The sequence below is a fragment of the Panthera tigris genome, chromosome C1 (assembly GCF_018350195.1).
Source record: "Panthera tigris isolate Pti1 chromosome C1, P.tigris_Pti1_mat1.1, whole genome shotgun sequence".
Classification (NCBI taxonomy): Eukaryota; Metazoa; Chordata; class Mammalia; order Carnivora; family Felidae; genus Panthera; species Panthera tigris.
In genome coordinates, this window is record NC_056667.1 from 5,764,889 (window position 1) to 5,777,996 (window position 13,108).

Here is a 13,108-nt window from a genome sequence, read left to right on the forward strand (position 1 = left end):
GGGAGAGGGGGCCGTTCTCCCTGGAGCTGCCGCGGGAGCAGCGCCCCGGAGAAGAGGGGAAGATATCCGACATCCGAGGTGGGAGCTTGCTTGATGCGTTCGAGGGACCGTAGGCTCCAAAGCGCTCGGGCTGTAAAATGCCGGGTGAGGCGGGAGGCCCGGGAAGGTGCAGCGGCAGACGCCCCTGACTCGACGCATTCACCTGCACCCACCGTCTTCCAGCCGATGGACCTGGACGCATCTGTCTTCTTGTGAGTGTCGAGGTCCTTCGCCACGTGGCTTCTGTCACTCCACCACGCGACGCCCCGAGCTGCGGCCGGGGCCCCTTCCCTTCGCAGCCGGGTGGGCTCTTCTCTCCGGGCCGTGAGCGCTGTGTGCGCCAGGACGGGGGAGGGGGGGGTCGTGGCCAGTCCCTGTTGTACCGGCCCGCTGCCCCAGAACTGGGCCTGGCCCCCCCCGCACCCTCACTGAACGCTCCCTGTGTTTGGGGGACACAGGAGACACGGACCACAAGTCCCCCAAAAGCAACAGGGTCCTGGGGCCGTCGCCGGCAGCCAAGGAGGGTCTGGGGTTTACTGGCAGCTAACGTGTCCCATCATCTTTCCGACGAGGCAGGGACAGTAGGCGTGAAACCCCCAGCCTTCTGTGGACCACCTTCCCCACCTCCCCGTGAGGGCCATGGGCTCCCCCAGGCCTCCCTCAGTGCCCTGCCTGCTGCCCCCTGGAGTTGAGGAGGCTCCTCTGGGTCCCAGAAGTCCAGGCCCTTCCTCTCCGTGGCCCCAGTTCTGGCCCAGGATCTCTGCCCGCTTCCTTGTCTCCAGTCTACCCTCCCCGCCCAACCTCCACCCTGTAGCTGGGGGAGCCATAAACATGCCCGAGTGTATCCCTTGCCTCTGGCTTCCCAGAGCCTCAGCAACCAGCTCGAAACTCCTCATGCCCCACCTGGGCCCTGACCGTCTTCCCAAGCCCATCGCCTCTGTCCGGCTCCAGCCTCCCGTGCTGCGGCCCCAGAACCCTCTCCACCACAGGTGTCCTCTGTGCCTGTGCCCACGCTCTCCCCGCAGGTGAAGTCTTTCTACCTCTTCGCTGCCCATCAATTTCTGAGTCGACTTAGCTCCGTCTAAAACGCCACCTCCTCTGTGCAGCCCACCCTGGTTGGAATCAGTGAGTCCTCTCTCTGTGCCTTCATGACATGCCATTTTAGCCTTGGTAGTTACAAGCTAAGTGAGGTAGGTCTCATCCTCCCTGTTCAGTGTGTAGGTGAAGCAGACAGAATTTGGGTAACTTTTCTTCTTTTTCTTTGCATTTATTTTTTGAGAGACAGAGCACAAACAGGGGAGGGGCAGAGAGAGAGAGGGAGAGAGAATCCGAAGCGGGCTCCAGGCTGAGCCGTCAGCACAGAGCCCGACGCGGGGCTCGAACTCACAAACCGTGAGATCGTGACCTGAGCCGGCACCGACGCTCTACCGGCTGAGGCCCGCTGGCGTCCCTGGGTGACTTTTCTAAGTCACACAATTCCTTTGGGCCTCCTGTTAGTCCCGTGCTTTTCCTGAGACTCCAGACTCCTCCTCCCCCACGTTGATATTGCTTACAAGACCTTCAGGTTTTTTAAAATAGGTGGTTTCAGTTTGGCTGTCCTGCGGTCTGGGCTGGTTTTGTCCCGTATGGTCACATCTGTGAGTGAGAAGCAGAGAGGCTCCCCTCCCACTCCTGGCTGGCCAGGCCTCGGGCCTTCTTCCTAGAACTTTCGAAGTAAACAGAGGTTTGCTCTTACACGTGGGAATCTGCCCCGAGTCCGTGGGCGGCACAGAGCACAGGTCGCCCTCAGGCCAGCACCCGAATCGCTGCCCTTGACTTTGGGGTCTGTTCCCAGCAGATGGCAGTGGGAGCGGCCACAGGATCCAAACCTCGAGGAGGCCCCGGACCCGCTGAGAGCCACGCCCGCTGGGTTTCCACATCTCAGAGAATCGCTCTCTTCGCTTCGAAAAGGAGCCGTGAGGACGGCGAGGACAGTGGCCACTGCTCACGAGCCCCGGAGTCCTGCCCAGGCCGTGTGGCGAGCTCAGCGGCTTCTTCAGTCTTCTGGCTTCATCGCCCCCCCGTTCCCCCAGTGAGGGGCAGGGGCTAGTTCTGCTGCGTCTCGCAGACCGACCTGGACCCCGACACAAGCACACTAACCGCCTGGCCCAGGTCACACAGGGTCCCACCCTGGTACCAGGGGCCTCGGACTCCAGCCTCACGCCGCTTGATGTTTCTGGAGCGAGCGTTGGGCCGCCGCGGTCCCTCCCCCCAGCCTGTCTCGGCCTGGCCGTAAGAGGAAAGGGCGAGGAAGCCTTGGCTCTGCGGGCCGGCGATGAGACGGACCCTGTCCAAGCCGCTGAGGCCCAGACACTCCTGACTTCGCCAGCAAACCTGAGCCGTCGACTCTCGTCGCTTGCTGCTGCTTGGGAGTGAACACACCCGCCTCTGCCCGCGGGGACAGGGGCCAGTCACGAAACCACAGCCTCCCCCCTCTGGTGTCTGCCTTCCCAGGCTGCTAGACCCTGGTCTGGGATACGGGGACTGGGTGAGGCAGCAGCCCCACCACCCATCACACCGGGCCACAAGTCTCGAGGGAACGGAGGTGGCTTCCCTGGAATGTGCCAGAACTGACAACTGCCAGGCCCCGCGGTGCGGTGAGGCGCTCCGCTCCTTCCTGCCCCCCCCGGTCGTGTTTACGGGGTCTGCAGGTGCGTGCCGTGCCCCTGTCCTGGCTGTGAGGTCGGAGGGCAGCAGAGGACCCTCTTCCTGGAAGACTCGGGAGGAGAGGAGACGTCCAGAGATGGGGCACATTTGGGGCACGGGACCCTCGGGGGCAGCGACAGCTCAGGGGGACTCTTTAGGGGGCTACTGAGGCCACCGTGCCAGAAATCGTCACTGCTGGGGACGTCCCACGGGGTGATCGCCACTCAGCGAGTGTTTACTGAACACCCAGCGTGGGGACTGTGGCTGAGAACAAGAGAAGCGGCTCCTGTCCTCCCATCGTAACTGGGGCCCCTGGCCCCCAGATCTTGCCCCTGCTCCTGTGACCTCTTCCGGTGACCCTTTGCCCAGAACATCCTGCCCCTTCACCTCTGACCCACCAGCCTGGCTGCCGGACTCCAGGAAACGTCTGTTCTTTTCCAAAATACTCGACATCATTCCTACACATCTCTCCCCATCATCGCAGGGCCGGGGACCTCGACCGGTCCCTGCAGCCAGAGCGGCAGATGAGCGGCGTCAGGGCTTTACAGACAGCGCCACCTGGCGGTCAGGACCGGGAGTGGTCGCAAGGACCGAGTTTCAAATCTATTCCGTGGCCCTGCCGTGTAGCTGAGCCCGTGCAAAGAAGGGGAGCAGAGGGGACCTGGGAGTGACATGTGGTGGCCAGGCACATAGAAGACATCAGCCCTTAAACAGCTTGTCCTCATGAGGTTGAAAGCGTCTTCTAAGACGTGCCTTAAAGTTTCATCTTTAATTAATTCACTACATTGAGTGCCCACACCCTAGGGGTTCCCCAGAGGCCACCAGCGGATCCCCCCTCCCCAACTGAATCCCAGGGCCAGAGCCGGAGGGGCTGTGATGTCCCAGAGCAGGCACAGCTGGTCAGGGGGAGGCGGGGTTGAGAGCGGCTTGAGGGAGAAAGGGGGCCACTTCAGGTGCCACAGTAGTGACCAGCTCCTCGGAGGGGGCCCAAGGGCACCTCACCCCCACCAACCGCTCCACAGCGCATTTGGACAGTGTGCACCACGGAGTCTCCCTCTGCAAGGGGGCCCTGGTGATTCAGTCAGCAAAGGTTTGCAAAGCAAGTGCCTTCCACCCGCTGGGACCTGGTCCGGTAACGAGGTGCCCAAGGTAAGGGGAGCCGGGTTGGGGTGGGGGGACACAGGCACAGCTTCCGCAGCCTGGGTCCCCGACATGCCAAAAGGAAACAGTTACGACTCGGAAGCTGTTCCTGGCAAACGCAGCTACCGGAGCAGCTGCCTTGGGTCAGAGCACCGGGGCCCAGGACTCAAGCTGCCAGAGCGCCCCAGGGCAGCTGGGAACCCAGTGAGGACCCAGGGAAAGGACACCTCGGATACCGAGACCTCCAAGGACCAAAAACGCAGGACAAAGAAGCCAGTGAGGGTTCACGCGCCCCACGGTAAAGCATGCGCTCCTGAGCCACGGGCTTCGGCCGCGATTGCACCTGCAGCTCCGATGGCCCAACTCCTGCCGGGCCCTGCCTTCCACAGGAGCCCCAGGACTCCAGAGGCTCGCTTTTTCCTGCAGCCTGAGGAATCCAACTGCGCGGCCAACGCTGTGGCCCGCCTCCCCCCAAGCAAGCTCGTCTGTCTGATTTTCCCTGGGAGGGGGCAGGGAGGCCAGCGTCCCCTTGGTGTCTCCACAGGCCAGCGGGAAGGATCTGCTCAGGGGTCGAGGGCCGGACAGACACCTCCACTGGCCCCGGGGCCTGTCAGCTTGACCCCGCGTGTCGGGTGTAACTGGTCCTGCTCGGATTCCACGGGTCTTGAGTTCGGAGCCGACCGGGTTGGCCAGGAGAGGCCAAGGGTGATGATAGCTGGTCTGTGTCGGTGCCAGATCACACTCAGGTGCTCAGGGTCTCACCGCGTGGTCTCCGGAGACTGGCGAGGGGCGTCCCCAAACGTCTCTTGAGCTTCCACACAGCACTCCAGCCCTGACCCTCACCCATCGGCCGTCTGCACTCACAACCGTTCAGCTCCGCGTTCCTGGTATTTGAGGGTCACCTCCATGTGTATGTGGGAGGTCACTGCTCATCTCTCTGTTGTGCATCCTCACCCTACAGACAAGCGACCTCCATTTACATAGGTGGCGCCCACGCGGGGCACCCCGTTCACCTGCGCTCACCAGAGACATTTATCGATACAGCGACCACGCGCCCAGCCCTGCAAAATATCACTTCCTTAGTTTGCAGCAGGTTGGGAGCAGGATGGGAGGGGCTGCTGAGCCACCCCGGCCAAGCTGAAGATCCACTCACAGGGGCCCAGGGGCAGAGGGGCGCCCCAGCGCCAGCTCATCTGAGGAGCGTAGCTAGTGATGAGGGCCTGGCCAGGGGCACAGTGGCCGGACGGCAGACCCTTTCTCCTTCGCGTGAATCCATTGCCGCAGGCCCTCTGCCTTGGAAAGGGTGCGTGGCAGGGTGGGGACAATGGCCACAGTTGTCCACACCGGAGAAACTACTACAACCTGTGCAGCTCTGATGAGGGTCCTTTCTGCAGCATAAATCCACACATCCATTCACAGACACGCAAGTCTGATCATTCAACCTACTTGAAATTGGTATTCATAAATTCAGGTCTACGAAACACTATTTTCATAAAGTACAGTGGATAAAAGACCAGCAAAGAAGGCACCTGGGTTCCAGCTGCTTCCCCCTTCCCTCTACGCCCCTGGCCGCTCCCATCCTGCCTGTTCGTCCCTGACCTGGAACGACAGTCACCCCTGTGCCCCCTCTGCAGGCCCCTCAACTTTGTCCCCCCTAACTACCCAAGCTGCTGAGCGGACTCCTGCTGTTGGGAGGACACAGAAGCGTCTCTAGGGCCACCGATGTGCAGGCCACCCGGGACCCTCTGGTTGGCAAAGTTTTCTCGTCCAAGGTCAGTAGTTCTGACACATGCCGTTCCCCAGGCCTTCCCCACCACGGGAGTCTGTCTGCCTGGTTTGAGGGCAGTTTATCAATAGTAAGTGCTCTGGGTTGCTCTCACTCCATCTCCCAGGACATCTAGAAACCCGTATCCCAGATGGAGAGGTGAGCGTATAAATTTCCAGGGACAGTCTGGAAGCTTCAAGAAAATGCCCTTGCCGGTCGCCGAAAGCACGGCCCGAATCCATTCTGATGACTGCTGCCTCCTCACGGCCACGTCCACACCCTGCAGGCCATCTGCTGTCCGTCCCTCTGCGATGGGGTGATCCCAGAGAGCAACTCTGAGGGTGGGCTAGGGCACTGGCAGGCCTCCAGGAGAGGGGGAGAGGGGACAGGAGTAGGAGGCCACCGTGCTGGTGGGTGGCTCAGACCTCTCCTCTGAGCAGGGGAAGGAGCTACACGCCCCTTCACCTGGGAGGGTGCCTGCTCCTGGTCCCAGGGCCATCACCCCCAGACCCATTCTGCTGCTTGGGTGAGCTCACTGCAGCCAGTCAGGCTGGAGCAAGCCCCTGGCAGCACTCAGCCAGAGAAACCCTGCCCTTCCTACCAGGCATGGCAGACAGGAATCTTTCTGGAAGCTGCTCTGGAGGGCTGGCGAGCCGCGTGCCAGTAACGGCGGGGAACCGGGCGCTCCCCTCCGCCCCTTGCCCGCCCTGGGGGACCTAGGTGGAGGGCGACTGCCAATCTCCCCGCCCGCTCCCAGGAATGAGACACAGTCCACCGGTCAACACCCAGCTGTTGTAGTGTAGCTCGGTTTTATTTATGTCCACAAATATTTCAAAAAAATTACAAAAGACTCAAAATGGAGAGAACACAGAAGTCACGATTTCTGGGTGTCTACTCTGTTTACACTGTGTTATCTCATGGCAAACTACTCATATATACATTTAGCTTCAAGATATATATAAACGTAGCAAATCAGAATGTACACTCTGCTCCTGCAGTGAAACAAAGCTCAATCTTGACAACATTCAACAAGATACGTACAAAACACAGAAAAGCAAAACCAAACTTCAAACAAAAGGAAGGAAAATCCAAAAGGAAACCAAGGGGTCGGGCTTCAAAGACACTGTGAAGGTCTGGGGCCTCCTAAACCAAGTGCAGCTGACCAGGTGAGGGTTTCGGGTTGCAGGTTTTTAAGTGGAAGAATCTCAGTGCTTCACCCTGGGATATGGGGAAAGAACCAAAACCGAACAAGGAAACGCCTGCAGACGGTTTTCAAGTCGAGACTTCCGACTACTTCACTCCGTCTCTTCTTTGGAAAAACGGAGGACACAGAGAGGCGGTAAAGGTTTAACTGAATGGCAGGCACGGAAACCAAAGATGGCAGAGAAGGTGGGGGCAGCGGGGCAGGGGCTGCAGGAGAGCCGGCCCGCCCCCCCAGAGGAAACAAGTGCCTCGTGCCCGTGCGGCCCCCAGTCTGATGGCACAGGGTCCATCTGAGCTCGCCTCCCCTCTAAGGAGCTAAAGTTAAGGCAGAAATGGAATGAGAGAAAAATCAAAGGAGAGAACCACAAACATTCCCAACAGACAAAACAATCCTCTATCTGTCCCGACGGAAACCAACCGTAGTTTTAACAGAAACTGGAAACGGCCCTGATGCAGGCTTGAATCCGGAACCTGGGTCTGAGCTCACACCTGCTGGCTTCTGGGTCAAAGCGCCAGCCTCTCTTCCTGCCCCCGACTCGGCTCCAGCCCTAGACACGCCCCACACGTCCACCGACCCACACGTGCTCTTGTCATCCCACAGCTCTTGGATGTGGCTCCCAGTCTGAGGGGAGAGGAGCGGGGAAAGGTCACGTCCTGACAGAACACTTCATCGACAGGCGCAGACACCCCCCACGCCCGGCCCTGCTCTGGAGAAAGTGCATCGCGTCCACAACTAGGAAGGAGAGGCGGCCCCCCTGCAGAGCAGCCCGAGCCCTCAGAGGGGCAGCTCCCAGGCAGAAGGAAGCCATTCCGACCAGGAACGAGAGCAAGAGTGGGACTCAAACGGCGTCCCCACCCAAAACCATGCCAACTCCGGGCCTCCCTCAAGCAAAAGCGGCCTCAGGCCGTGCAGCAGGGGTGGCCTGGCCTCGGTGCAGGGAGATTCTAGTGATGACACACAACAGGGGAAGTTTCTAACAGATTCCTTTGGCAAGCGTGTGCTATTTGTAGGGAATCGTTTTCTTGTCGAATTTTCTAGAATGTTTCCGAAATTGTCAGAGTATTTAAGAAGGCAGTTCATCCAGAAGAGCCAAATGTGTGTGCATAGAAACGTATAAGGAAATCTACAATCAGACACACAGAAACATGTGCTTTCTATCCCGTGGAGACAGAACAAGGTGGACACTTAACTCCGGCGCTCCTGGTACAAAATAAAAAAGGTTCGATCTAACAAATATCCGCACCTCTGGCGAAGCACAAGCTAGGAACAGACAGAAGTGAAAACCAAGGCAGCAAAACAAAGAAACGGTTTGTGACATCGTCCCTGCAAACCCCTGGATGCCCACTGCTGCGACCAAACCTCGTCCCAAGCTCCTGCCCGTTTGTAATTAGTAACGCCCATCTGTTCCCTTTAATTAAAGGGATAATTATATATAACTTTTTATTAAAAAATCAACTCTGTATTCTGTCAATAGCTGGTAGGAATTCACAATTAGTGACATGGCTGGAAAAAATAGATCAGAATAGTTTGTGGAAGAAAAAAAATGCCGTTCTAAAATTATTTATTTACAGACGTAAAAAGCCATGCTGCAGAACTTCCTCAAATTATGAAGATTTCCTACAATGTATTAAAATAAAAGTTTTTTTAAAAATTATAGCTCTTGGATTCCAAACACCTATGCCACCTATCTGCAGACCTCGTGGGCTCTGGGACACACGTGGCTGAGTGTGTCTGCACACACAGTGAAGGGTGTGAACTGGATTCTAGCACCTGCCAAGAAATCAAGGAAGGAAAAGAAAACTAAAGCCAAACCCCAAGATTGCAGGGAAAGTTTTCTGAATGTTCAGTCCAGTCCAGGACTCACTAAGTTTCTGGGGGACTGTCATGCAGGGAGACCCAAACCAGTCTCAAGGTATTCTCTCTACAAACAAACACTATTATGCTGATAACATTTTTAGTTGTGGGGTTTTTAAATATATAAAGAAATCTTTAGAAGATATTCTTTTTGCTTCTGTAGCTCGTATTGTATGTAAAAAGTCCTGTTTCTCCCCCCCAAGAATTGGGGTTTCCACAGCCAGCGTTAACAAATAAATAACTTATAACTGCTTGTCACCTTCTTTCTTCAGTCGACTAGAAAGGGAAAACAGGGAGAAAGTATTCAGCACCAGGCCTGGGCAGGTGCCACCAGGCATGCAGCTCGAGGGTCCAGGTGACCAGAGTGGCCTCCCGTGCAGCCGACCCTCCCCTCGTCTCCCTCCCGTCAAGATGGCTCCTTGGGAGTCCCCGCCAGGGGCCCGCAGAGCCATGGGGGGCGGGGGAGCGTGGCCTTTGTGGAAACGGGCGAAGCACACGGTGGGCACGGCCAGGAGGGGTGTCCGCCAGGCTGGGTCAGTGGCCACAGGTGGGACAGGTGGGACAGGTGGGAGCCTGGGCTCAGACAGTGAGGCCCTCCCTCCCTCCCGGCCCCTCCCCGCCTCACCTGTAATAATCTTCCTGACTTGGTAGGTGGCCACCGTGCATGTGGGGGTGTCCGTGCAGCCACTGCTGCTCCATGGCCAGTCTCTGCAGCTCTGCTGACTGGGCGTGCATGGCCTGCAGCTGGTGGGCCGCAGACATGGGGGGTGGGATGGCCCCAGGCAGGTCTCGGGGGTAGGGGGTACCTGCCAGACACAGAACGGCCTTTGAGACAGAGGGGCCAAGGGAGCGGCCGGGACGAGGCTGGCGAGGAGGTCAGGTCAGGAGACGGCCTCCCGAGGCGGGGAGCAGGAGGGCTGCTTACTCCGCAGGGACCCGGGGAGCAGGTTACTGCCCCTGCGATCCCCTGACCCCAGGGGTGGAGGCTGGGGGAATACGGACGGAATACACGCTCCCTCGTCCTCAGGCCTCGTGGCTCAGGCTCTTCTTCACAGAGGTCCGCTCTGACCCCTCAATGTAAATTCAGCGCCCCTGTTGTTCCTTCACGTCGCACTGCCCTCGTCCTGGCTCTTATGCGTCTCTACCCATCCCCCCCCACCAGCTCTCGGGAAACATCATCGGGTATTTGCTAAAGAGGTGGATGAGGGAATGAACGAACGGGACGTCAGATACCAACCCAACTCTCGCACCGGACCTGGACCCCTCTTTCCCCAGGTGCGTTCTTACCAAAAACTGGATGACGAAGCATCTCGTGCTCATGGGGGGGCTGTCCAAGCAGAGGGTTGGGGAGGGTGCCGGGGGGGTAGGGAAAGCGAGCCAGGTGAGGGCCAGCGGTCAGGGGGTCAACCAGCGGGTGCACCGGGCCTGCTGAACCTAAAAGAGGGGCAGAAGTCCAGATGCGGGCGGTGAGGGGCGCCGGGGCTCTCTCCGTGTCTGCCCTCCTTGGCCGTGACTACCGGTGGCTTCCTCCTCACCACGGCCGGCTCCCGGCCACCAGGGCCACCAAAAGTCCTGACCCACGGTGGCTGCCCTCACCCCCACCCGCAGGAAAGTTCCAGAAAGCAACAGGGAGGTAAAGAGCCGGCTATTCACACACAGCCCCTCCGCTCACTCCTGAGCATGGCTAGAGGCACAGTCTCCCCCCCCCACCCCCGCCACCGTCTTGCCGAGGACCCCATGTCATCAGAGCCCACCCAGCCCAACACCCCAGGCTTGCCCTGCACCTGTCAGGTCCACCGGAACCCGAGGGCCGCTCGGGTCCAGCCAGCGTTTCTCGCCCAGCTGCCAGCCGGACTGGCAACGCTGCCCAGAGCTGCCTCCCTGGCCCTCTGCCCAGCAGCCGGTGGGGTGAGACTCACTAAGCCCCGCCTTCTCCTCTCAGGCCAGGTGCCCCTGCTCGCCCTGTCCCTGCGGACGTCCCTGCCCACCGTCGAGCCCGCTCAAAAGTTGCCGTCTTGGCGAGCTTTCCTCTCTAACAGCAACCTTGCCCCCAGCTCCCGTTCCCTGTCCCTGCTCTGCTGTCGTCCAGAACACGCGCTGCTTTTCACACTCCAAGATACGCTGACTGACCGCTTCTAGGCTGGGAAGGTAACGCGCGTAGGGCTGTTGTCAACACTGACAACTGTGCCCGACACATCACAGGCGCTCAGTCAAGTATCTGCCAAGCGGATGAATGCTGTATGAACAGACGACTGCCTGTCCCCACGCGGCATTAGGACACATCCACCGGCCACGGAGCTTAGCCCATGCCGGGCGGCCACGAGGTTCCAGACGTCAGGACTATGGGGTAGACGTGACAGCTCCTCGGCTCCCCCAGAACCATCCTCGTGCACGGAGTCCGGGCTCCCTGCCTCGGGGCTGGGCGCACAGGTAGAAGGAAGGTGCGGGCCTCCCCACCTCCGGTCCTGCTCCATCTGTCACCCTCCTCCCTAGTCCGGAGGCAGGTCTACCCGCTTGGGAGTCCCGCACGTGGGCTGTGCCACGGGAGCCCACGGCAGGCCCCGGGGCCCCGGGGCCGGCACAGCCCCCCTCACCCCAGCCGGCCGGTCGGCGGGCCCGGGGGAGCTCTCGTTCCCAGGGCGGACAGAGAGAGCCGGGTGGTCCCGACGGGATGAGCCAGCAGAAGCCCAGGCCCCGCCCCTCAGTGGGGAACAGAAGGAATGTTCTTTTTAAGTCCTCACTCGAAGATTCCCTCGAGCCTCCCTGGTGTCCCCTGGCCTCGCCTGGGCTCCAAGGCCCCACCTCCCGCCCTGAACCCGCCTCAGTGAGCACAGGCTGCTTCCTGCTATCCCTGGCACCGGAGGCACAGGACCAAGAAACGAAGCTTTAACCAGGAGACCGCAAGCTGAGGATTCCCAGACAGACGCTGAACGTCCTCAGGTCTGTCAGGAATTGAGGATTCCTTCGGGAAAGAACCGCCTCTGCCTCCGGACAGCGGCTCTGCCCGTCTGGTCCGTACCTTGTCGACCAGAGCTCAGCCCACAGCACCCTGTCACAGCCCGGCCCGGGGGGCACCCACCTTGATGGAGGGGGTCCTGCTGGTGGAGGTGAAGGTGTGAGTGGATGTGTGAGTGCTGGTGGTGGTGCGGAGTCACGTTGAACATCTGCAGGCGGGCCAGGGGGTCGCTGGTCAGCGAGGCCATGCGCTCGGCGTGGATCCGCTCGGCCGCCAGTCTATCAGGGTAGCTCATCTCAGGCCGCAGCTGGGGGCCCGCCAGGGCCAGTCTCTCCCGCTCCAGGGGGTTCAGGCCCGGGTGGAAAGAAGCAAAAGGGTGGGGGCCCGCAGTGGGGGGGATGGTGAGGGCGCTGTGCCGGGCGAAGTGCTCCATGGGGTTGGTGGCTGGGTGCAGGGGATCCAGCTCCGGGGGCTTCACCTCGAAGCCCGGCTTCATCCTCTCCCGCAGCTCCCGCTCGCGGATCTCCCGCTCGCGGATCTCCCTCTCCCGGAGCTCCCGCTCGCGGATGGTGGGGTCCACGTTGTAGAGGCCGGGCATGTGGTAGGCCAGCAGGGGATCGGTAGGGTTGAGGGGCATGTAGAAGGGGTGGTTGCGGTTGGTGGGCGACATGACGTGGGGCCGAGCGTACTCGCTCAGAGTCCGAAGAGCGGGAGTGTCGGGCCCGATGTACGGAGGCACCGCAGCAATGGTGGTTGGTGGCGGCTCGAAGGATGGCCGCATGTGGCCGGGACCACTGAGCTGGGGGTCGCTGAGGCGGCCCTCGTGGGCTGAGCTGGACGCCTTCTGCTGAAGGAAGGGGGCGGGGGTGTGAGCGGCAGGTGCCCAGCTGCCGGCCCGTACCGACCAGCCAACCTGGTCCCTCCTCCCCAACACCAGGGGCCAGCCCCAACCATGGCCGGGGACAGGCTTGGGTCGCAAGCATGCGGTCTGGACCCTGCTGGGACGGCCTGCTCTGCGCTTTCGGCTTCCCTTGTGCCCCAGCCGGGGCTGTGCATCTGAGAGAAAAGATAACGCCCGCGGGCATCCGAGAGTGTAGCTGAGACGGTGAGCCCCAGAGCGGGGCCGCAGACGGACGCCACGAGCCTGGTGGACCCCAACTTACGGCCGCTCGCTCCGCCTCCCGCTCCCGCTCGCGCTCCCGTTCGCGCTCCTTCTCCTTCTCCTTCTCGCGCTCTCGTTCCTCGCGTGCTTTCTGCTCAGCCTCCCGTTTGGCCTTCTCGATGGCCTCCTCCCTCTTCTTGGCCAGTTTGGATCCCGCCAGAGGCATGAAATACAGGTCCGTCCGCGCACACGAGTTGTACCCACGGTCCAGGTGTTTGTAGAACCTGAAGAAGGGTCACATCTCTCGATGGGGCCCTGCCGGGGCCTCCGCCTGCCCTAGCCGCCCAGCCTGTCCCTGCCCTG

At 60.4% G+C, this 13,108-nt stretch overlaps 1 protein-coding gene across 7 annotated transcripts in view; it reads right to left on the reverse strand.

The window, feature by feature from the left end:
- Positions 1–6,421: 6,421 nt before the first annotated feature.
- Positions 6,422–13,108, reverse strand: part of RERE (arginine-glutamic acid dipeptide repeats) — a 422,829-nt gene continuing 416,142 nt past the window's right edge. For 6 of the 7 annotated variants that reach the window (XM_042994378.1, XM_042994377.1, XM_042994380.1 and 3 more), the window contains 5 exons: positions 12,807–13,029; positions 11,767–12,490; positions 9,975–10,121; positions 9,313–9,493; positions 6,422–8,963 (listed from right to left, as the gene is read on the reverse strand). In XM_042994378.1, coding sequence (XP_042850312.1) covers positions 8,930–8,963; positions 9,313–9,493; positions 9,975–10,121; positions 11,767–12,490; positions 12,807–13,029 — 1,309 coding nt within the window. In that variant the 3' untranslated portion in view covers positions 6,422–8,929. The remainder of the gene's footprint in view (positions 8,964–9,312; positions 9,494–9,974; positions 10,122–11,766; positions 12,491–12,806; positions 13,030–13,108) is intronic. The other variant, XM_042994379.1, reaches the window with a different exon arrangement.